The following is a 25,477-nucleotide window of genomic DNA, read 5'->3' on the forward strand; positions in this document are numbered from 1 at the left end:
CAGCTGGCAGAGCTGAATGAGATAGCTTGGAGCTTGTGACTGCCATGCCCACGTTTCATTGGATGCCCTGCTTTTCAGCGGATGCTTCTTCAATGTGAAGAATTTGTGTAGCAGCAAAACCATGTAGAGCAGCAGGCTGCGTCTGAAGAGATCCACAGAAGGATTAAGGGACTTCACCGGAAGCATCAGATCCAGTCCTCGCGCAGGGAGCATGACGAGCATCTTCACTCTCCCCTGCTGAGGACCAAGACGTCGCTGGCGTACTGCACTCAATATAGCAGCACCACCAAGGACTGGAGACATGCTTTGTGCCCTGAGAAGGGAAGTGAAGAAGAGTGTAGGTAAGCCGTATTGGGAAGGTGGGCTGTGCGCGGGCAAGCGGTGATAAGAGAAAATAGGAGTAAGCACTGCTGGAGCAAGGTGGCTGTGGGATGCGAAGGTAACCTTTGTGCAGATGTGGGGAGAACATGGGGCAGCTTTGTGGGAGCAGCATGCCTGTGTGAAATGGGGGGGGGGTATCCCTCTGTGCTGAATGGTAAGTGGGAGGATTTTAAAGCACAAAACCCCCATATCAGTGCAGTTAGCCTTCTAATTGAAACGAGCCAGCTGAATGTAATTTTCTTGATTATATTAGAGTTCCACCTAACGCAGAACGTCACATTCGTACTTTTCCTATCATCTCTCAGTGGAACTGGAAGTAGGTGAACATGGGGATGAAACACTATGCAGCCGACAGTGTCGTAAAAGAACAGAACGAGGTGTCAATCCCTCTCTGATAAATAAAGAAAACAAAATTTTTTTTTGGGCAAAAGTGAAATTCATCCGGCTCATGAAATTAAAGCGAATTCTAGATGACAGAATGCGATGCCTCTTAAAATAGAGCTGCAATTCTCCAGACGTTGTTAGCACATTACTGCGTGCAGCCTATTTTTGGAATGGTGTCATCCGGCAGGGCTTGAATGCGCTACTTTGGGTCTTTTCACCCAGTAAACCATGTAGCAGAAGAATCACTTTGTTGCCTGATGGTTTTTTATATCTGAGGGCGATGCACTGCTCTCGTTATTGTACCAGAAAGTGCAATGTAAGGACATGCATGCAACCAAAATAAACATTGTACATCATTGTCTCTCATTGTTTCAAAACCTCAGAACAAAATTTACCAAAGGGATTTAAGAATACCGTAAATATCTCTTTAGAGCTTGTGAAATAAAAAAATATATATATTTTCTGAGCTAAACAAATCATTGATTTGACTTCAAGGCGCCTAAAATCAAAACAAGGACAGGAGGTTCCTTCATAGGGAAATCCCACAGGACTAAGCCAATGTGAAGTTACAATCAGCTCACTATATGTGTGCTAAACTGTGATGGTTTTATAAACTTCATTTTTGGTAGATCAGATGCCTGAAGGCATGAGAACAAATCTGGGAAGATGAGGAGGCCATTCAAAGGGTGTCATCAATAGGGTCAAAGGAAGATTTTTCAATATAATAACCTAGTTTTGTTTTTTATGTATTGATAGCATACTGTACATTCTTTATTCATTCTTCCTCTTTGACAGCCATTAATACAGCATTGTGACATTCTCAGGAGAAACAGTGAATGGAGGCTATACCCTCCACTACAATGGCAGCCTTCCAACTTGACCCAGCACTATTTAAAGAATATGATAATGAAATAACTCCTAACCAGTTTCTAAGTAACATTCCAGTTATTCCCACTTATGAGGCCTCATAACTAAATTGGTACCATTTCACAATAAGACTCCGTTTGCCACTAGTAAATGGTAGTAACTCATTAATAAAAAGAAAACTGTTGTAACTTGTTTAAAAGTGTCTATTAATAATTTACAAAGTGTTACAACCTAATTAATAACCAGATTATAAACCATTAATAAACCCTTTATATAGGTTGCCTTATTGTAAAGGGGCACCACTAGATCCATATAATATTCACCTTATCCATCGATGCCCCAATCCATAGATGCTTTAAATGCTTCTCCTAATCAGTGATCTGCTGTTAGATTATACAGGCTCTTGGTCCCTTTGGCGCATCCTGATTGCATCTTGTGTCAGGAGCCAAAGCTGAAGCCAATCAGGCTTCGTTCTAACAGTGTAAATTAAGTGGCAAAAACATTTTCCCAGCAGATGGAAAAGCTGCTCAAATTTCCTATCAGCAGGGTTGCAGCCACCTCACATTTCTGCTGAAGCTGACAAGACTGCAGAGCTTTCAGGCTGAGATAGGTGTTCTGTCAGTGTGGGGTGGGGGAGAGGTATGATCTGGGTATTTACTGATTTTACGAAGTCTTTACATGCCACAAATTGGCAGTTAGGGGGGAAAAGCACTGTATTTCCCAAAGTCTGTTTCCACCTCATCGCTCATTATAATACAAAGGGCTTTAGTGCAACGGTATGATTCCCACATTTCCCTAAACCTTCTCAGCACACGGTGGACTGACACATGTCATTGGCCATCATGGGTACCACGCCTCAGGCTCAATACCATCTTATTCAATACAACATTCTACAGTATAAAAGCCAATGGCTGAACAAATTTTTAGTTATATCTCACTTATATATATTATATCAACTGAAACTTGGTGCTCTGAAAGCATTGATATCAGAGTGTCGGAGCCAGGCTAAGGTAGAGAAATGTATATGTTGTTCGTTGTGTTTTGTTTTGAAGAAGATAATTTTCAAAATGTTGTTTCTTGGCTGTTGCGTATCACTTGGGTAACACTAAACTTTTTCGTTTTTATCCTATCATTTAACTATTAACAGAAACAGGAACACAGGCTTGAAAAGGTCAGATTTATTGAATTAAATGACCAGAATAAAGTGAGCGTGTAACATTCTGCTTCTAGAGGACCATCACTTAAATGAAGTCCAGAGTATATTTTATCTTAAACAACGTATGAGGCTGACTTACATATCAGCTATTCATTTCAATAAAATACCACACGTCAGAAGAAGGTTGATGTTTTACCTTATATCTGGAGCTTTTTCAATTAAAACATTATTAGACAATGTAGCCCAAGTATGTGAGATGTTTGCTTCCGATCTTATTTTGTCAAAATACAGGCTCTACTTGTCCATGGTGGATGTCTCCATTCTTTGGGGCAGAGATAAATTACAATGTAACGTTTGGAACAGGCAGCACAGCATGTGGCAAAGTGAATTCTCCAGAGGCCAGGAGTTTCACATGCACTATGCCAATTAAAACTCAGGGACATTATGTGAATCTCCCTGACTGAAAGCACATAATATATTGTTAGAGGTGGATACTTCAGGTCTAGAAAGTAAAAGTCTGGAGCAAGATTTTGTTCCAACAAACCAGTTGCGTACTCTGCGGCTTCGTCCCATTTACTGCCCTTAAGTACAAACTCACTGATACTTCACACTTTGGGGATATATGTTGCTATAAGACACAAGTGTTCAAGTGCATGTAAAGAGCTCAAGTGCCCAGGCATTAAAACAATGGGACACATTTGATACCTGAAGAGGTGAACAACAAACATGCTACAAGTATGTTATCATTTGTGTTAGCTGTGTTTGGTCACTCACTATAGCCTAGGCTATGTAAGCATTCTTTACAACTTTGTGCATGTAAACTGAAAGTTCATTGGAGACTTCTTACGCTCTGATATGCCAACAGACTTCCTTGTGTTTAATGTAAACATTAGTCATCACCGATGCACTGCACTGTGGTCTCTATACTTCGCTAAAGACCACTTCCATGCGGTATTTTCCAAAGTTTAGACAAAGTGCACATTAAGTGCACTACACCTGACTTATTTGAGGGATGGGACACCCTTGGATACTTGTGCTAAGCATGTGAAATCACCTGCCAAGTGTGGAAGTGTATAAGTGTATTCTTAATGGGGTAACCTGAATGAGCCACCTCTGTATGTTGTATCGGCTGAGATGCTAGTTATTAATGTGAAATGCATGCTCTGAGTAGGGTTGTCTGTATCCTGCCTGGCCGTTAAGTCACATTTTCCCTCCACTTGTAGAAGACAGCCCTTACTATAAGGGAAGCAAGAACTCCACAGCATCTGATGATCAGCTATCCAGCTTAAAACAAAGTGTTCAAGGTACAGTCATTACTTACGCCTCGATTACCATACAATCGGCTAAGGGCGACTGAAAATGGCTGAAGTGTGGTGCATGATTTTTGTACACAATTTTGTTTCTACAATATTCTTTTAATATATACTCCATCCATCTGCCAACCTCTTCACAGGTGGGTCTATTCTAGACAGCAAAGGGCACAACACTGGTGTTCACCCTGGATGGGATGCCTTTCCACCACAGGGAACATAAATACACGCTCACATAAAATCATACATTAATGACAAAGTTAGAGCGTTTGTCTGAAGGCATGTTTTTGGACTATGAGAGAAAACTGGAGAATTCATGATTATAAAAGTAACTGCCAAAACAAAGGAAGGAGCTGAGTAAACGAGAGGATGCGAAGTACACAATTCAATTAAATTTATTTTTTTTAATATCGCCTTTCACAACAGAGTCGCTCCAAGATGCTTTACATGGGTGTGTTGTGATACATTGCAATGCCATTAAGACGGAATAATACAAAAATATGGAAACAGGAAGACAAAAATGAAGGAAAGGCATGGGCAAAAAGCATTAGGACACCTGGCCAGTACACCTACACGAACTTTTATGACGTCCCATTCTAAATCCAGAGACACCTGTGTGGAGTATAACAGTTGCCACTCTTCTGGGGAGGCTTTCCACAAGATTTTGGAGTGTGTCTGTGCTAATGTTTGTCCATTCATCCAGAAGAGCATTTGTGAGATCTGGTACTGATGTTGGACATGAAGGTCTGGCTTGCAAACTCTGTTCTAGTTAATCCAAAAGGTGTTTGATGGGGTTGAGGTCAGGGCTCTGTGCAACCCAGTCAAGTTCTTCCACACCAAACTCACACAATTATGTCTCTATGGACCTTGCTTTATGCACTGGGGCACAGTCATGCTGGAGCAGAAAAGGACCTTCTCCGAACTCTTCCCACAAAGTTGGAAACATAGAATTTTCCAAAATGTCTTTCTATGCTGAAGCATTAAGTTGCCTTCACTGGAGCTAAGCGGCCTAGCCCAACCCATGGGAAAACAACCCCATACCATTATCCCTCCTCCACCAAACTTTATATATGGCACAATGCAGTCAGGCAGGTAAGGTTCTCTCTTGGCATCTAACAAACCCAGATTCATTCATCAGACTGCCAGATAGAGAAGCATGATTCGTCTCTCCACAGAACACGTCTCCACTGCTCCAGAGTGCAGTCTTGGTGCATTTTACACCACTGCATCCGACACTTGGCATTGTGCTTGGTGACGTAAGGCTTGCATCCAGCTGCTCAGCTATGAAGGCCCTTTCCATGAAGCTCCCAGTGCACAGTTTTTGTGCTGGGGTTAATGCCAGAGGAGGGTTGGAACTCTACAGCTACTGAGTCAACAGAGCACTGCTGACCTTTACGCACTATGTAACGCACTATGTAACGCACTATGTAAAGCACTATGTAACTATACAACAGTTTCTGCTTTTCCTTTTATACACCTGTGGCTATGGGTCCGAATGAAATACCCGAATTCAATTAAAAGGTGTGTCCCAATACTTTTCTCCATATGCTGTTTATTGAAAGCTGATCTCTCCAAACAAGTGTACAGTACTATTTAAATTAATTAAGCAATTAACATCCTATTGTGCTTACGGAGTGTATAATAAACACATAATTTACAAGTATTTTCATTACCATGGCTACCAGTCAGTTCTGAGAGAGGGGGTGTTTGTTGGGCACTGGCTTCGGTTACAAAGGCTAACAGAAGGAACAGTTGCTAAGGTGATGTACTGTTAGTAAGACTAGGGCCTGCTGTGGACAACAGATATGCTGCTTGACCACAATGTCTATGCATTGTATTAATTTAACAACAAATGAGCAACTCTGAATCAGCTGAATGTCTGCAAATAAGGGACAGGCGGTTTCATAATTTCAGCAAGAGATATATCATTTGTTTCAGTGTATAAAGTGTTGCATTGCATGACATTAATTTTCCTGGAATACTCTGTGTCTTCTCCACCCCAAACTCCAGTAGATATAAGGCCATCATGGATAATTATTCATCCTGTTCTGAAACATTTCTGTTACAGTGGGAGGGCTTTCTTCCAGGATGATGATGCCTTTAGGCCTGTGGTCCATAGACCATGAATGGCTTGATGAGCATGATTATAAGGGATCACTTTGGTTTGGGATCCCAGCCAGCAGAAATGAATCCGCGTGAACAGCTACAGAAAATTATCCATCACGTGTGAAACTGCTTTCTGTCACCCTTAGCAAAACTCCCCGAGAATTTCCCATTGAGGAATGGTGTCACATCCCAGGCACTATAGTGTGTGGAAGGGGATGGAAAACGAACAGAAAAACAACGACAAATCAAAAATCATACAAATTTATACTCAAGCACCTCCATCCATTTTCCAAACCGCTTATCCTACTGGGTCACCCGGAGCCTATCCTGGAAGCTATGGGCACGAGGCAGGGAACAACCCAGGATGGAGGGCCAGCCCATTGCAGGGCACACTCACACACCATTCACTCACACATGCACACTTAGGGCAACTTAGCTACTCCAATTAGCCTCAGCATGTTTTTGGACCGTGGGGGGAAACCGGAGTACCCGGAGGAAACCCCACGACGACATGGGGAGAACATGCAAACTCCACACACATGTGACCCACACGGAGACTCGAACCCGGGTCCCAGAGGTGTGAGGCAACAGTGCTAACCACTGCACCACCATGCCACCCCCGAGATACTAAGTCATAATTATGAAACCCATAATAAATGATCTTTGGCAGAGCCCTTATTGCTGTTTTCAGAACCTTAACCATGTTACAAACTTTTTAATGAAATTTCAAGTTTTTTTTGTCATTGTATCCACAATATATCAGCTGCTGTATTTAATCCTTAAAACGAATTGTAGCAGTTGCTCAGGTGCATTTTAACCTGTTGACCTACTATATTGTCAGATTGCACAGAATAAAAATGGACAAGAGTCCTGTGTGATTCTTGTTATTGTCCACAGAAGAATGTCGGGGGGTGACTACGGTGGAACTCAGTCGCAAGGACGGCAGCACGCTGGGCCTGACTGTGTCAGGGGGCACAGACAAGGATGCCACTCCCAGGGTGTCCAAGCTGAGGCCCGGGGCACTAGCTGCCAGGTCAGTGCTTGGCTACCTGTTTCTTAGGCACTGTGCAGGCTTATGGCATCTTTAAGGAATTGCCTGGTGCAGGAACTGCCTGGTGCTGCACAGGGTCAGATTTCTCTAAGGCACTCAGAAATACAAACATGGATTTTGTACACAAACACAGATGTGTATTTATTCCCTTTCAAAAAGGTACCTCTACAGATATTATTCGATAATGCTTTAGCTGTATAAATTAGCAGTGGAAATCATTATTGCAGGAGCTTCTCTTCTTCATGTCTCCTCTGGAAAAATATGCAATAGCAGGAATGGGAGCCACAGACAATCAAGGAAAAAACATGTATTTGTCTAATTAGCATCTAAATAAATGTGTGTAGACTCTCTGCATATAATCACATGAAGGCATTGCATCATTTCGGCTCCCATCTCAGCTGCACTGTTTGGTTTGAAGTGTTAACGATGAATCACAGGCTTTCAGAGGCAGATTAGCTGCCAAATCTCATACAAATTTATATAGAAAATATTTTCCTTAAAAGCATCACGTGTCACTGAAGAGATGAAAGTGCAGTATAACACAAAAAAAGAGAGAAATTGAAGAAGCTGGATATCTCATTGTAAACAATGCAATTTAATTGGGAATTGTGAAAATACATCAAATTATTAATGCTTATGGGGTGGAAAAAGAACACAATCGTATTATGCTTGTCAATTTAGATTATAAATGTAGGTGAAATGACTTTTGAATTTCTTCTATTTACAATTTTTCTACCATCCTTTAAAAATTATTTCCTTTTAGGGAAATAACTATCACTTGCTTTAACATATACAACAAGACGGAATGGATACTGCATCTGGCTAGATGTGGAAAGGATCTAAAGTGACATTTAAGTGCTACGGCTAAGTAATTCATATTTTAAAAGGCTGATCACCCGACTGTATAGTGGTAAACCTGACCTGAGTTCTGCCTGTTGTAGGAGTGATCAGCTGAATGTGGGGGATTACATCACATCTGTAAATGGCATCCACCTTGCCCGGCTGCGGCAGGAGGAGATTATCAGCCTGCTAAAGAACGTGGGAGAGCGTGTGGTGCTCGAGGTGGAGTATGAGCTGCCCCCTGCTGGTAGGACTTGAGAATTTTCTCTCTTTTTTTCTAATTTCTCATCTGTGCAACCAATAAGTAGTGAAAGGCCAGGGGAATCAGCCTGCTGAGGTGCAGTAAATACTGCAGAGACTCCTGTGGTCTTTGCTGAATTTTGTTCAGAGAGCAATTTAGAATGAAATTCAGAACATGCTCACTCTTAATGCATGTAATTTAGCACCTAGCATCAATTGCTGCATGCACTACACAGGGCAGAGTAAGGGTGCTCAGTACTGAATTCAATTCAATTAATTTTTATGTAACGCCTTTCACAACAGTCATCCAAAGGCGCTGTACATGGGTGTGTTGTGATATATTGCATCGTCATTGATACAGAATTATACAAAAAACAGAGAAAAGGGAAAGCAAGGAAAGGAGGGTAAACAGGCTGTATGGTTCACATGGACACCGCATTCTCTCCTGTTTCTGCTCACCCAGCTCCGGACAGTAGCTCAGACTCAATTCCCAAGATCATCGACATACGCTTGCGAAAAAAAGACAACAGCTGTGGCTTTGTCATGCGAGGTGAGCAGGGTCTGACATGACTGTCTTTCTATATAAATGCACGGAAATACTGTACATATACAGATTAATACCACTTTAAAATGATCAAATTTGCCTGAATGTGAAATGACAAACAAATAATCTTCCTATAAGTACTTGTACCCTCACATACTAAGTTTTCAAAGTCAAAATGTATTAGTCAGAACATTTTTAAAGAAAATCAAAACTAAAAAATATTTAGCAGAGCCACTACTTTTGGGTAAGTAGCTACCAATTGTTTATACTGTTCAAGACTTCTGCAAGCCACTGGAAATGCATTACATGCGTATGATTGCACTTTACAGCGAGTGCGTTACCATGTTTTTCAGGTGGTTTTCATGAAGAGTGGCGTAAGTCACGCCCCCTAGTGGTCACCTATGTGAGACCAGGAGGCCCAGCCGACCGGTATTGTGCTAATTAAGTTTCAATATCTGACATCCATCCATCTTCCAGATGCTTATCCATCACAGGGTTGTGGGAGCTTATGGCACAAATTAGGATGCACAGGGCACAAGTCAGGGGTTTGACCTGGATAGGATGCCTTTCCATTACTGGGCACACTCACACACTACCTCTGTTATACATGCAAACTCCACACACAGAGCAAGGTTGGGGGGGACTGGTTTTAGCCCTAGAGGTTTGACCCACCATGCTACCCCAAATACCTGATATACAGTATATCTATCTGGCTCAGCGTGCTCACTCTCTGTGCCTGTGATCAGAAGCCTGCTGGTGTAAACCTCGGCAGAACATTCACATGTCCGTGGGCTGGTGGAGTAACGGTCTAAGGCCCTTAACCCCCCCAGCTCTAGGGGTGCTGCATGTTAGCTGACCCTGTGCTGTGACCCCCAAGTTATGGAGAGCAAGATAGGGTTAGTGAAGAGAAGCGTTCCGATGTACAACTGCAAATGGCAAATAGAGCAATGTTTATGTTAATATAAAATGCATCATATATGATTTATATATTAAATGTAATAGCATTGATGCATTGTGACACTAAATTTGTTAGCGTGTCACTGCGAGTCCGACTGTTGCGTAAAATTGCTGCGACCCAGCAAAAAAAAAAAAACCTGATTTCCCTCCCCAGAGAGGGGACAATGCATGTGGGAGATCGCATCCTGAGTGTGGATGGGATGCCCGTACACAACAAGAGCCACACAGAGGCCCTGAGCATCATAATGGGCTGCGGTCCGGAGGTGCTTCTGCAGGTTGAATACGACGTGGCCACTGTAGGTGAGTGACGCATCCTACCGCATGGACACAGCAGTCCATAAACTCTCTCTAGCTCACTCTTCACTATTAATGTGATTAGTGAATCGTTCTACAAGGACCTCTTTTGGAGGGCTCGCCCTGTTTCGTTGCACGGTTGAAAGGTGCCAGTCCTTCGCTTTTTATGGCCTTAGCGTGTCTGATTCATGACCATGCGTCTTGCGGTTAACTAAGTTGTTAATCACACACACACATGCATGCAGCTACTTATGCACTTTGGAGGGAGGTGGGCTAGAGCTTTAATTCGGATTGATTCTGCTTCTTCAGGTACGATGACGGGCACCTCGGGGCCCCGGCTGGTGGAGATAGAGAAGCCTCCAGGGGCATCGCTGGGGATCAGCCTGGCGTCTGCAGCACACAGGGACAAGCAGGTCATTGCCATAGAGAAGATTAAGGCAGCCAGCGCTGCAGACAGGTATAGCAGTCTCTGACTCCGTCCCTCTGACCTGCATCATTGCTCATGTGCTTTTGCGCCTCTGTCCCACTGACACTATTTGCATGTCCTCCATATTTCAGGGCAGGTAGCCAGACTCCCAGTTCCACATTCACATCAATGTCCAGTCCCTGTAGAATGCTATATATTTATTTAGCAAACACTTCTGTCCAAAGTGATGTCCAAGTAAAGCTAATAGTTAATACATTACAAGCAATCTATCTCGCTTAGCCAACAGATCTTTTGCATAGGTTGTTCCCAGCCCTGCCCTTAAGCTCTTGCCGCCTGTCTGTTTCGGCTGCAGGTGCGGGGCACTGCGCGTCGGTGATCACGTCCTGTCCATCAATGGCACCAGCACAGAGCACTGCTCAGTCCTGGAGGCGGCGCGCCTCATATCCAGCTCTACTAACCAAGCAAGCTTGGAGATCCTGCCCAGCAGACCACGTGAGACTGGTGTGTAAGACCAGGAAAGTTTATAGTGCGAATGACGCCAATTAATGTACATGATGCAGAAGTTCTTACACATATTGGGCCAAGAGGTATTTCAGTAACAAAGCTGACCTGAGAGGTACAGTGATGCTCAGCCAGTTTATCACCGTCTTTTCAGCTGGATATGCTTTTAATATTGGCCCAGATTTCAGGCTTCAGAGACCAATCTCCATCTAACAGCCACTTAACCCAATTAAGGCCGTGGGTGGAGCAGCCCAGCGTATATTTCATGCAGAATAGGGCACCAGTCCACTGCAGAACACCTATGCATGCACTATAGGAAATTCAGAGCACAAGTACACCTAACCACATTTGGGTATGAAGGATGACACAAGAGCATAATCTTTCCATTTCATTCCTCTATATTTCAGTCAGAATAACAGCAACTCATATATACTAACAAAATACTTCATATGAAGAAAAAATGTAACAAAAGCAGTACTTCAGCTTCTGACAAACAGACTTGTACCACCTAAATTAACTATCAAGAGTAAAAACAGCACAGATTTTTATATACAGAAGGGAATGCTAAATTAAATTGAAGTTAGCAAGACTTCAGAATACTCAGTTAGTAGAAAAAAAAACCCAAAAGCATTAATACATTTTCTATAACGGAAACACTACTTGAATTTATTCTGTTTGCACTAAATAAACAGTAAAATCACAAGCCTCACACTCAGTATAATGGCAGGTGTTCTGTATCTTAAGAAGGGCTAATTGGATAATTTCCAAGCCAATCAAAAGCAAGAAAGGACGCTGCGAAGGCTTCCCAAATCGAAGCTGTAAATCAACCTTTTTAACTGTCCAAAAAGCTTTTCTCTCTTGTCCTAGTTTTAACTTGTTAAATTGTGCTTGCCGAAGTAATTTAAAAAAACAAAGCCTTTTTAATTCAAAGATCACAAATGTTACAAACGCATCTGTTTCCGGTTCTTGCTAAATTGGCCAGTAAAAGTAAGGAGTTTATCCACGATTTGCACTTGGTGTCACTCCAGTGTTAAAGGGGAAACTCAACGAAATACTGACGTTTCCACAATGTCAATCACACACTGAGGACTGTTAAAGTACTGAATCTGATGACGCTATTAGCGTGCGAGATCTCTGCTCTGCATTCAGTGAGGTGTTCCTGTCCTTAGCTCAGAGTGTACATGCTGACCACAGGTTTCTGTGTGCAGTGAAGGTGCAGCGGAGTGAGCAGCACCACTGCTGGGACCCCTGCGTGAGCTACTGCCATGGTCAGCACCCCGGCCAGTGTAAGGCCCCCTGGGGGGGCACCAGCAACCAAGCCTCCCAGGAACCCTGCAGGTGTAAGTAGCGGGGCTGTCTGCTGTACTCTGCTTTACGAGCAGCTGTGTACATGCACGCTGCACTTTATTCTGCTGATGTTGTTATCATCATCATCATCATGGACGGTGTGATGCATTTGGTTCTCTGAAGATTTTTGCATTGACTTATCGGTGGTGGTCTCTTGTTTCTCCGCAAGCATCCAGCAACATGTCGCCCGCCTCCACCAGCACATCAGGCCTGGGCAGCCAGCCCTCCTGCCCTGCGCCGCGTCCCATCTCCCCTGCCTGCTCCATCCTGCCCACCAGCCCCCACAGCTCAATGCTGAGCAGAAGGCAAAGAGTCAAGGAGCACAAGAGCTCTTGTATGTGGAGGCTAGAGCAGGGATGTCAGACTCCAGTCCTGGGGGGTGGAGCCCTGCACATGTTTGGGTTTCCCCTCCTTCAACACACCTGATTCAACTCCTTGTGCTAATTACCATGCAGCTCTTGAGCTGAATCATTTGTGGTGGAACAGGGAAATGCCTAAGTTACACAGGGATCTAGCCACCAAGGACTGGAGTTTGAGACCCTTGGACTAGAGGAAAAATGCATGCGTTTGTGAAGAATACACATTCACATGTTTGCATGATTAACTTGATAGCTGCTTAGAGTTGAACACTACATAAGCACTATATGTCAGGTATGACTTGTGAATTGCATTCCTCTCTCCTACTGCTACACCAGTGTCCTTGGCATCCAGCACTGTGGCTCCAGGGGGTCAGATTGTGCATCCTGACACCTGTGATGTCACCATACTGGGTGACCCCCTCAATGGTTTTGGCCTTCAGCTGCAAGGGGGTGTTTTTACCATAGAAACCCTGAGTGCCCCCCCAGTAATCCGCTCCATCGCGCCCCACAGCCCAGCTGAGAGGTAAGTCAAACCAACACATAAAATTACTCTAATAGAAATACAAAATAAATGCATGGGATTCCAAATTCCACTCACAATATACCTCAAAGCTTGTGTATAATGTGTATTTGATCAGCATGTTGGAACCTGCAGGTATTGCAGCGCTTAAGGTGTTTAGAAAGGTTACTTGTTTAAATGTTACAGTAGGTCTGCAGTTCAATTGCATCGTACAGCCATTAATTGATGTGTTCATATCTCTAGCTGTGATGAGCGAGACAGAAAATTGAATGGGATATGATTTCTTCTTGACAAGTGAATAATATAATGTTGGTTTGTTTTAGGTTGAGTTAAATAATTGTTGTTATTGATAGTGAGCACATGACAGTGCAGTGGAAATAACGATTGAACAACTCGGCAATCAAATACAATTAATGTGAAAAAAAAAGTCTTGTAAGGTACGGATTATTGGACTATGTCACTTTGATCTACCGTTTATAATAACCCCTTATTTCTCCTGATCTACTGTTTTATGACTCCTGCAGTTCCAATGATCACATTTATTTGATTTTAATCTTTAATGGGTGGATTTACTGAAACTTCATAGCTGCCTAGAGTAGAGTTAAGTAAGTAATGTTGCCGATCTGGGCTGTCTGGGACCTTCCAGTGAGGAAGTCCAGGATCCAGTTGCGGGTGGAGGTGTTCAGTCCGAGCAGGTCCAGCTTGGTGATCAGCTGCTGAGGGATGATAGTGTTGAATGCTGAGCTGAAGTCGACGAACAGCATCCTCACGTGGGTGTTTCGGTGTTCCGGGTGTGACAGGGACAGGTGAAGTGCAAGTGAGATTGCATCGTCTGTTGATCTGTTTGTGCGGTACATGAACTGCAGTGGATCTAGCATGGTGGGGGAGCTGGTTCTTGATGTGGCTCAGGAGTAATCGCTGAAAGCATTTCATGGCAATTGGAGTAAGTGCTACTGGGCGGTGGTCGTTGAGCTTGGAGACGATGACCTTCTTTGGAAGAGGTCTGATGGTGGTGGAAGCACTGTGGGAGGACAGCTTGCCTCAGGGAGGTGTTGAAAATGTCTGAGCACACGTCCGATTACGTTGCTGGGTCCAGCAGCTTTCCATGGGCTTACTCTAGCAAGGGTCGTTCTCACGCTGGCTGCAGACAGGAACGGCACTCGGTCGTCTGGCGGGGGTGTGGTCTTCCGCACTGGCTCAATGTTCTGGGCCTCAAACCTGCCGTAGAAGTGGTTGAGTGCATCTGGGAGAGAGGCGTCGGCTTCACACACACATGACGGGGTCTTGAAGTCAGGGATGGCTTGGATACCCTGCCACATGCGTCGTGCGTCTTTCGAACAGATGAAGTGTCTCTTGACTCCCTTTTTGCCAACTTGATGCCCTGGGAGAGGTTAATTCTTAATTAGTGACTCAAGTGTAGCTCAGCTTGTTTTAGCGAACGCGCTACAAATCCTGCTACCACAGACATCACAGCAGCGCTTCCTCAATTAGTTGCAACAGTGTTTCTTATTCATTTATGAGTTAATTGCATTGCAGTGTGCGTTCTTCAGTGACGTGTGCTTTCCTCCATTTCTTTCTCGATATTGTGCACTGCAATTCATGGTAAGCTTCTTGTGATTCAGTAAACCATCCCTGATTCCTCCACAGAGGGGGGCCATACATGTGTGGGACTGCAGTCTGAGTGAGGATAGGATGCCTGTACACAACAACGGCTACACAGAGGCCCTGCGAATGTCATTGGATACAGGGTCCGTTACTGCTTAAAGCAGGAAGTTTGTAGTATACTTCCTGTATTTCATATAGATATGCATCCAGTAGAATTGAGCTAATTTATTTTCTGCCAGTAGCATATCTGAGTCAACACTCAGTGGGACATGAACTTGGAGGTATGCTCTTGTCTGCAAGCTTTATTTTTGGGACTGAGCATTAAACACATGAAGGGTCGATATGCCAGCATGTTTTTACAGTTATTACTGGAAAGTAGAAAATTGAACCAAAAATAATCTACTAGTTTGACTTTTTTCACATCCTTTAGTTCTTACCATTACAGTTGGCAGTGCTGCTCTTAAAACGCTTTGCTCTTGCACCTAGAAACATTTCCATATGCCTCATAAGCCTGTATTGCAGAAGAGTAAGAATGTTACTATGGGAGAGAACTGTAATCAAAGGTGGAGACATAAAGCCCTATCAGCTGCATGTCAGTCTGTTGCTGTCCAGTGTGGGCCTTTGCTGTGTTGAAAGCAGTGGTTCAGCTGTAAAAATATTTCGGGAGGGATGATGGGGGCAGGAGTGCGGCAGGGGCATGGACACCCTGGAAGATTGAGGGGGCCTATAACTTTCTGGGGGCCCCTGAATACATAAAATTATATTGGGGGGGGCAAGGTAACTGATTGTTGTGGTCTGGATTAAATTGTTTCAGTCTGGATGTGGAGCGGAATTCGCCAGTTGAGTACCCCTGGTACAGTTAGTATATTCACCTGTACCTGAGTGAAGCTACATAGAACAGTTTAGGGGGAAGGTGAGGTGGTATATTTTGGTTATATAATTTTGGTTATATAATTTTTTTCTTCTGTGGAAGGCATCCACGTGCGTCCTATGACAACTCGAGCCCTGCTTATAAGCTAGGCTATGAACCGTCTTCTGTCTAAAGTGACTTAAGTAATACAGAATACCAATGCGGGAACCTGCCGACTGGGGCAGGGTGAGGATCTGCACCTTAAATAGCAATCCCTTCTCAGTGCATTGGTTAGAGGAATCTCACATGCTTCCAGTAGTATCTGTAGCCAGGCACAAGGACCAGGCTCACTTTTATCACTGCTTGTGTTGTGTTTGTTGGTGACCTGTTTTGAAATGTTTAAGGGGCTCTCCCTCCATGTGTCTGTGCTTGGCTGACAGGTGTGGACTGCTTCAGGCCGGTGACAGGCTGCTGTCCATCAATGGCATTTTGACTGAGGATGGAACGTTAGAAGACGCAACTCAGCTTCTACGGGATGCTGCTCTTACCAGTCATGTGACGTTGGGGATCGAGTTTGACGTGGCAGGTTTGGCAGTTCCTCAAACTATTAAGGGTGGTGACAGTGTTATCTTGCTGTTCAATGGTCTTTGCCTATTTTAGTTCTTGATCAAAAGCATACAAGCAAATTGAATGTACATTCAATAGAATATTTTTTTCCCCAAAATTTGCAGGCAAATACATAATTATTTCATACTAAATGAGAATTTTTTTTTTTGTCCAGGGCTGCATCAAGCAAAGGAAGCTGGATATGTAGATGATTAATAATAATGGATAACTTAATTGCTGCTGCATTAGGGGAAAAATACTTCATATTATTGAAACAACCTGTACTGGAAATGCATATTTCATTTGTATCATTCCTTTGAAATGATCCTCATTTCCAATACGGAATTTTTCACTAGCTGTAGCTAAGATGCAAATGACATGTGACACAATAGTGTGTTGCTGACTAGACTGGTTTTATTAATTCTCCCTTCTGGCAGAATCTGTAGTACCCAGCAGTGGGACTTTTAATGTAAAGCTGCCCAGGAAGCGAGGTGTGGACCTTGGGATCACCCTGAGTGGTGAGCATCTACATTTCCAGATGTTTCTCCTTAAGGCTGGTTCATACTTATTCGCACGCATACTTGCGGACTTGTCCGCGCGAACCTTTATAACATTTTTGACGTCATTGTACGCCTCCGCGGACGAACGCCTGCTGCACTCCAAATTTGTGCCTGTGCAGCTCCGGGCACACTGCGCATGATCGATTCGCTAGCGCCCACTTTAAATACCAACATGCATGGTTTTCGACGAACGCTGGCGTTTGCAAAACCTACAGACTTTACTTAAAAAGTAATAAGGCTCTTACATACAGGTAAATGCGTGTGTATGTGAGTGTGGACTTGTATCGAATTGAAAATCTCACGCCAGCCAGTTGACTAAAGTTGGCAAACCTGTGAGAACGGGTACAAATCTCACTGCTGCGGTACGTGTGCAGGGCATATCAGAATAATTTAAATGATTATTTATAATAATTATTATTATTATTATTAATACAAGTTGTGCGCATGTGCAAAGTACGCCTCTTGACTGGAGAACTATGAACGTGTCCGTGTACTCATGCACAGAGTGGATGCACGAGTGTTGGCTGTGTGCAAAGAAATATGAACCAGCCTTTTAATCATGTGCTACGATTTAGCCTTATAGCATGTAAGTTTGCATGTAAAATATTTGCATGTTGTTATTTAACATCCTATTTCTTTAACTATTTCTTACTCTGGTTTTGGAGATGTATTTGGTTGAACTCATACTCAAGTATCACAGTACTCTCCAGAACTTTACAAGTGAATGGGTGTCCTCTACCAAAATAGGAACAAAACAGTAAGATTGACATGTTGAAAGGTTGGAATGTCATCTGTCACTGAAGGTATCTGAAAATGCTTCAAAAACTCATAGATCACTGAAGGGATATGAATACAGTATAAAAGTTAGGAAACATTGGATAATTTACTTACTCTACCAAAAACGTCGTTTTTAGCTCTTGTGCATCTGTGCACAAGACTATTTGGAGCACTTTTGCAAGGAAGTGTAGTCAAGATCAACTCCTACTCAAAAACATCTGAATGCTGTAATTAAATCAAAAGGTGCTTCAACAAAGTATTAGTTTAAGGGTGTGACACTTATGCAGCCAGCGTATTGTAAGTTTGTTTAATTAATATTTTACCCCCAAACAGACTTTTTTTTCAATTGAATTGTACAGGTTACATGTCACATTTTAAAGGTGAGAAAAGTTCTGAAAATATTTATCGTGTCTCTTTTTTTTTTTTTTTTTTTTTTACATGGCAAAAACCTGGCATTTTAACAGGGGTGTGTACACTGAGTATAACCACTGTATACTTCCGAAATGTAAATGCATTCTTTTTCTTCCAAAAGCAAGTAAAAGACCTGGACAGCCTCTCATCATCTCAGACGTCAGGAAGGGCAGCATAGCACAGAGGTTTGTGTCACATCTAACTACACAATCAATGTATTTTTCTCAATCTATGGAAAGAGTTTTCAAAACGTCTCCTTTATCATTAAACGTGTTAGTCATAGAAAGGGACAGGCAGTGAATATTGGCGTATGCCAGATTCATCTTTTTTGCTGTAATTTTTTGTTAATTCTTCCTCTGAAATACGGACGGGTAGTGAACGCAGCCGGAGGCAGTGCAGCCCTCCATGGCAAAGGCTTGTACTCCTGCTCCTTTCAGTTCATCCAGAAAAGCTTTGATCGCTTTTCTCATTCTTTCACACAGGACAGGTACTCTGGAGCCTGGGGACAAGCTGCTGGCTATTGACAACGTTCGCCTGGAAAACTGCACCATGGATGATGCTTTGCAGCTCCTCCAGCAGTCAGATGACCTTGTGAAGCTGAAAATCCAAAAAGATGAGGACAATGCCGGTGAGACACGGGCGGCCGGACAGTGGCCCCGTTTACTCAGGCTTCCTCGTTTTCTGTTCTTGTTTTTTGGGGGATTATAGGGGATACGTGAAGATGAGCTGACTGTGAGCTGTCCTGGGGTAGCGTTTTACTTAGTTATACTCCCCTAAATACATGATCAACTATGATAGACCTGATTTTTGAGACATAAGATGTAGCCAGACATCAGCAGGTGGAAGGCATACGGCGACATGCCATAGTCTTCAGTGGGTTGTGTGAGTGGTGTCTCTGTGCTTAAGATGAGCAGGACATGTCTGGCTGCATCATCTACACTGTCGAGCTGCAGAGATTCGGCGGCCCACTGGGGATCACCATCTCAGGGACTGAAGAGCCTTTTGATCCTATCGTTATCTCAGGTCTTTCCAAGAGGGGTCTTGCTGAGAGGTGAGTACTTATGAGTACTTGATCGTCTTAGTATATCTGTTGTTATTCTCCTAATGCCATTTGGAATTTAAAAAGTATCTGTTTGCAATGCAAGTCCTTTTATATACATATGGCTATTGAGTGAAACACTTGGAAAGAAGAAAAATGTTAAGCTTTCTCTCTGAAACGCCATTGGAAAAACTACCGGTTGTTGGCCTTTTTGATTAAAGCTTCTACTGGCCCCTGCAGGACCGGAGCCATCCACATAGGGGATCGCATTCTGGCTCTCAATGGTGTGAGTCTGAAGGGAAAACCGCTGAGCGAAGCCATCCACCTGCTGCAGATGGCAGGAGAAACGGTCACTCTCAAGATCAAGAAGCAAATCAATGGTAGGAGTGGAGGGAAACTCGAAAACCTCAGCAGATAAGACAGAAATCCTCAAACGATTAGCACTTTGAGTTTCCTGCACTACATAGTCACTCGTATTACAGAAGATTCGTCACGGAACTTGACAAAGAAAGAAATTTTAATTAATTTTTATATTGTCCTCCTTCAGAGCTTGGCACAGAAGGAAAGAAATCTGAATTGACAAATGATCTAGCTGACGATGACAACTCCCAGAAGTCCACTAGACTGTCTGAGATCTATTCTGGCACCATTCCAAGTGTGGATTCTGCAATGGAATCCTGGGATGGGTCTGGATCTAGCACTGATGTTGGTGGTGGAGGCCTAGGTAATGACAACAGGAAACATCTCACATGTATGTCTACCAGGCTTTTCTAATGCTCTTGTCTTTGATGCAGGGACCCACACCCATCTAGTTTCAGATGTTTCCCTGGAACTTGACAAGTGGCACAGAACTACACAGAACAACAATGCACTGCCTGCTGGTGGGTGCAAGAAATGCCCTATAAGTAATGAAGAGTTCAGTAACAACAACTGGGACAAGCCTTCTGGGTAGGTTGACCCTTTGTGGATTTTTTTTTTTAAATATAGCAATATCAACTTAATGAAACATTGGCTGTAGTTTTTAGCAAATCCAACACTGTTGATGCATCCATTAAAAACCAAAGGCTGACTAGCAGCTGATGCCCTTAAGCATCAATATGATAACCACAAATGAGTTGTTTTGGCTTTAGAGTTAGAACTCGAATATAAACAAAATGCATCTGTCATCTGTAATTTAATGCGGTTCAGCCTTAGACTTGACCCATTGCTGGGGCCTGCAGCTTGGCCACATCTTTCATTCTTGCTTCAGAAAATCAGCTTTTCTTACAGCGAAGTTAATTCTTACAGTCAGGTTAATACACACAAAATTATAACAGTTGATTACAAAATTCTGGTTACTTGCGCCATTACAAAATACCATGATCATAGGGGGTGCATGCAGAAGAGAAATCAGTTAATCATTATGTGGAAAATTAAAACTGATTACCAATATTGTTACTCATTCACATTATTAAGATATTAATTATCAAGAGTATACTTCTTAATTTCTACTGCTGAATTTTAATACTCATATCCACATGATCACATTGAAATACTTGTATGCTTGCAAATGACTTTAAAATATTAAAGTATTGCTTTGCTACACCCATAGAATGAGGGTTATGTAAATACGATATTTAAAATGAATATAAGAATACTAGGTAACATTAACTGCACATTTATAATGTGTTCATTCTGCATTCATAGAACATTCAGTGCACCTTCATAATGCCTTTATAATGCATTCATAGAATGTTCATAAGCATCCTAACATACCTTAATAGCTGTAGTATACATTGTGAACATTATATGATAACAAACATTATAATCATACAGTGTTTGTAATGTATATATTAAGTTAAGATAGGGTGTTTAGGTATAGTTGCATGATGGTTATGAATGTTCTGCGAATGCATTGTAACGGTATTTTGAAGGTGCAGTGTGGTAAAAAAATTATAAATCAACCTCTCTGATAACAGAGAGTCACTTAGAATAAAAATCTGGAGCTTTCAGTTTGGTGAGTAAAGAAAATCTCTTTTATTCCACCAATCCAGCAAAGTGCTCCCATCACACTCTGGCACTTGGTACCAGAGCAACCAGTTGTTAAACCATAACTCCCAATTCCCAATAAGGACTTCTAAGTCCTGATTGGTCACAAAACACTAACAAACCGAGCTGAAACGTATAACAAACACAATTCTCCTGCTCTATTGGTTCACCTTGGTAGCAAGGTAAAATCCACCCATCTTGCTCAGTTTACCGGAATCTGTCTGGGCTTCTAGACTCTACTTGAGATATGTATATAGATATTGATCATATGATATTGAATCACTATTAATGTTTGGGTGTTCCATTGATTAATGATTAACACATTGGCGTCCTTGTCATTGAATCACTGCAAATACATAGTTAACATATGATTAGTATGACTAACATGATTACTTATACTTTTGCACTCCCGTGTAACATGCTATATATTGTCTGCTGCAACTATTTTATAAACCTATAACTCATTGTGTACCAGTTGGGGCAGCTTCCAATCTCTTCCTGCCGGTGGTTTCTCCCCCCCTTTTGTTCCGCTGTCTGCCTCTCCAAGGTCCAAGCTTTCTTCAGGGTCTGCGGAACTTACTGCAGGCAGCTATCGCGAAGCGAGGTCACACAGTATTCAAAACAATCTCTTCTTGCCTAAGGCCTAAGACATAACAAACCCAATATGCCTCCCTCCCAGGCCTGCCAATGTCCAATTTCACTTCCACAGCAGTTAATGTGGTGCGTTACTGAATACTGTTCCATGTAATTGATATAAATCCTTAAAAATATTGACACTGACTCCCAGTTTACATTCCACAGAAAAATGGGATGTTCGGAAACCATTTGCAAAATATGGACGTTGTACTTCATATTAAGTTTCCATTTTTGCTTAATGCCTGCTGTACACATTTTTAAAGTGTACCTTTCAGCATGAATCCTGATGATTTCGCCATTTTTAGATAACACACCTCACCACCTTATGAAAAAGCATTCAGTCAGGGTGCATTGTGTGGTTCAGGTTTGAAGTAATTCCACACAGTTTTTTTTTTTTCATTTGCTTCTTCCTGCTTCTTACCGCTTTGGCTACATGGCATCGGTCCACAGCTGGTCATATAATTGCTTTCTACTCCCCTCCCTCCGATTTTTTTCAGTAAAAGCATCACTATTTATTTTGTGTGTTGCGCCTTAATTTTCTGTTGCCCGCTGGCATGAGACGCTGCTGATGTCTAATGGCTTAGCCCACTTGGACTGGCAGTCAGAAGATGTTGTTACCTGTGCATCTCTTGTTTGTCCTTGCAATGGTGCAGAGATGGTTTACGGAGGCTGCAGAGCAACCTTGCGCTGGACCAGCAGGACATGCTCTGGTGCCAGGCCCTGGAAGATCTGGAGACTTGTGGGCAGTCAGAGCTTTTGAGGGAGATTGAGGTAATTAAGTCACTTAAGCCTATAAGCATTAACCTTTACAAAAACTACACTTTCAAATATTTCAACGAGTAAGTTGTATTATTTAAATGCTTGATTTAAACTATTTAAGTTGCTCAGAAGAAAGAGAATCACTAATGGTTTTATAACAGCTATGATGCATGCTGTTCTCTTGCAGGCATCGATAATGAGTGGCAGCACCTTCAGTCTGGATATGGACTCGCACAAGTCACATGACTTGGTGAACCCGCTGAGGATGAGCAATGCCAAGAATAACAACTTCTTGATTGGTTGTGAGAGTGCCTGGATGCCTGACAGCATAGAGGAAGGACTAGAGGGCTCCTTATCTCTAACAGCTCTTGAGCTGCTCAAGGTGCCTTGCAGAGCCCACCTGTCCATGTCGGGCAGCACGTCTCCTGTTCTGTCACAAGCACATGCAGTTAGCAGTTTGTCTTCTTCCCCACAGCATTTGCTTGCTAGAAACAGAAAAGGCCATGATAACCCATGAAGTATTTATGAATTTCTGATAATGTAAAAAATTGTTCGCCGGGTAAGAATTAAGGATTCTGATGGTGGGAACATAGACATTTAGATCTGCACTCTGCTGAGAATTTTGCCTTCCCACTGACTTTAGGTAACGATAATGAAGGATCTAGAGACTCATGACTTTGGCTTCAGTATATCAGACGGCTACCTTCAGAGTGGCATTTATGTTAATATGGTTCGCCCGGAAGGCCCCGCTGATAAAGCTGGGCTGAAGCCCTTTGACCACATTCTCCAGGTACTGTGCTCCTCCTGCTTGCCTTTTACATTTTGCCTGGTTTGTGCCTAATTAGCATTGAAAATGCCACTCTCAACAGACATTTTTAGGTGATTTAGGTGAGCAGATAAAATGTGGCTAAATGCTTTTGTACATAAAAGAATGATAAGTAATGAAAGAACCAGCCAAAGATTAGCAAGGTATACAGTTAAAACAGAAATTACTCCTGACTCAGGCTTGGATTGTGTAAAAGCTAATAATCTCTAAACGCAATCTTCCTGGAATTATTTAGTGTAATTAAAGCTATACTAGCTTCAGAAAAAAAAATTCAGTGTGTGATGTTGGCTGAACACAGAAAATGACCTTGTACTCGAAAGACCAACACAGGTTATTTCCATACCACAGGTGAACCATGTACGCACAAGTGACTCGGACTGCTGCCTGGCTGTGCCCCTTATCACAGACACGGGGGACAAGCTGGAATTAGTGATAAGTAGGAACCCGCTGGTTCCTGCGACTCCGGGACAGTTTGTGGACTGTGAGGACCCATCTGCCACACAGCTCAATGCCAGAGAAAGCCAGACACACACTATACACTTATAACATGAGGCACGGGTGAGCGACGACTGCATTTTTGTCATTGCATATTACTATGTGTTTCAGTAAATAAGTAAGGCATGGCGAGCTAGTGCTTGTATTATCTTATTTAATCTGTCATTGTCAGTTGTTTTAATAATACTGGGAATGACTGGTGTGATCTGCAGATAACAGAAATCTACCCAGATACTGAGAGTACTAAGGCGGATGCCAAGTGTGAAGAATTCTGGGTAGCAAAAAGAACAGCCCCCCCCCCCCCCTCTGCTTCTCTCAGCAGCGCACTACAGGAGAGAGACTGAAGGAAACCTGCTTAAAACCAGCGGTGAGGATTCCCTTAGTTACTGTATGTACATAGATATGAGATTAGCTGCTGCTTACAACCAATGTGAACCTTAGCCCTCTGCCTCCCAAGAGCTGCTCTGTCATAGTCCAGCACAACCTGCAGAATGTCATAGTACAAAGTCACAATGCTGAGTCCACACATGGGTCAATCACGATATACACTAATTTGTGTCAGTCAGCACTGTATTTGTGGCAGTTCACACAATGTAAATGTAGTAAATTATTCAAAAAACAGAGGACTTAAGAGCGCTGTCACCAAATCACTAATTATAATGGTAAAGCACAATTGTTTTCTTGAAGTTACTTTGTTACTGCCTCTTAAATATCGCCTCACCATTGTGTTTTTCATTCTTACTGTGTGTTATTAGATTAGTATCGCACCATTTTAGATTGTCACCTTTTTGTAGCCTCGTTACATAAATCTGGTAATCGCCCGTTAATCACCATTCACCCAATGGTCTCTTCACTGATTTGTTTGTAGTCTACGTCAGTTTCACCAGGGGGTTCCATTCATGTCTGTTCCTACCTCTTACTCAGCCCCCACAGAAACAGAGCCCTTCATGTTTAATATATTATAGTTTGCAGACATATTTTTGAAAGTTTAATTGCATTGGTTTCCTCATTTTGTTTTTGTCGTGGCATTATGTCCGCATGGTCTGTCGGTCGTGTTTTTGTGTTGATATTTTTCAACCAGTTCGTGTTTCATTGAACTCTTGTGCAAAAATACACGATTTGTTCCAAGTTAGAAAAAAAATCGAAGCTCATATATGGAAAAATTTAAATCCTTTACTATGTGTTACTATTAAATATCAGTGCCAGAATGTATTCTGAATTTTAAATGTTTTAAATAAATATTTTTAAGGAAAACTTGTCGTGTGGTCAGGAAATCCCACATGGAATTCCGCGTAGTTCCCAAATGCAGCCTTGTACAAAGGGCAACTCAGGATTTGCACATAATACAGATTCTCTCTCAGCTGCATTAGTGCATGCATAGAGCCAAGTGCTGTTAGAGGAAAAAGCTGCTTTGGTTATGGCGTGGGCTGAGTTCAGAGGCACAATCCCTGTCAATAAGACTCAGACTTTGCCCCCCTTTTCTAATGATCTTAAGTGTGCTTAGCCAATCAGCTTAGCTCACCAGACTGTAAAACAAGTCAAATCAATGTATGCTTTGTTTATTTTGATGACTGGGATCCACATTATATGGGGAATGTTCT

General features: G+C 42.5%; 1 protein-coding gene across 4 annotated transcripts; it reads left to right on the forward strand.

The window, feature by feature from the left end:
* On the forward strand, positions 1 to 25,130 carry LOC125745410 (glutamate receptor-interacting protein 2-like). Of its 4 annotated transcripts, none has more exons than XM_049018261.1 (25): positions 1 to 341; positions 4,012 to 4,092; positions 7,102 to 7,237; positions 8,197 to 8,342; positions 8,799 to 8,885; positions 9,233 to 9,308; positions 9,991 to 10,136; positions 10,440 to 10,587; positions 10,910 to 11,058; positions 12,267 to 12,398; positions 12,575 to 12,739; positions 13,101 to 13,287; positions 16,180 to 16,325; positions 16,783 to 16,863; positions 18,215 to 18,278; positions 18,576 to 18,721; positions 19,000 to 19,144; positions 19,373 to 19,512; positions 19,680 to 19,856; positions 19,927 to 20,080; positions 22,450 to 22,567; positions 22,743 to 22,937; positions 23,199 to 23,345; positions 23,730 to 23,939; positions 24,089 to 25,130. In XM_049018261.1, the coding sequence occupies exons 1-24, from the start codon at positions 302 to 304 to the stop codon at positions 23,925 to 23,927; spliced, it is 3,204 nt and encodes a 1,067-aa protein (XP_048874218.1). In that variant the 5' UTR covers positions 1 to 301; the 3' UTR covers positions 23,928 to 23,939; positions 24,089 to 25,130. The 4 variants fall into 4 exon arrangements, with proteins under 4 accessions (XP_048874218.1, XP_048874219.1, XP_048874220.1 ...); XM_049018262.1 differs by having other exon boundaries at positions 7,105 to 7,237; XM_049018263.1 differs by having other exon boundaries at positions 4,015 to 4,092.
* Positions 25,131 to 25,477: the final 347 nt, after the last annotated feature.

This window comes from Brienomyrus brachyistius, chromosome 6, assembly GCF_023856365.1.
Source record: "Brienomyrus brachyistius isolate T26 chromosome 6, BBRACH_0.4, whole genome shotgun sequence".
NCBI classification, from domain to species: Eukaryota; Metazoa; Chordata; class Actinopteri; order Osteoglossiformes; family Mormyridae; genus Brienomyrus; species Brienomyrus brachyistius.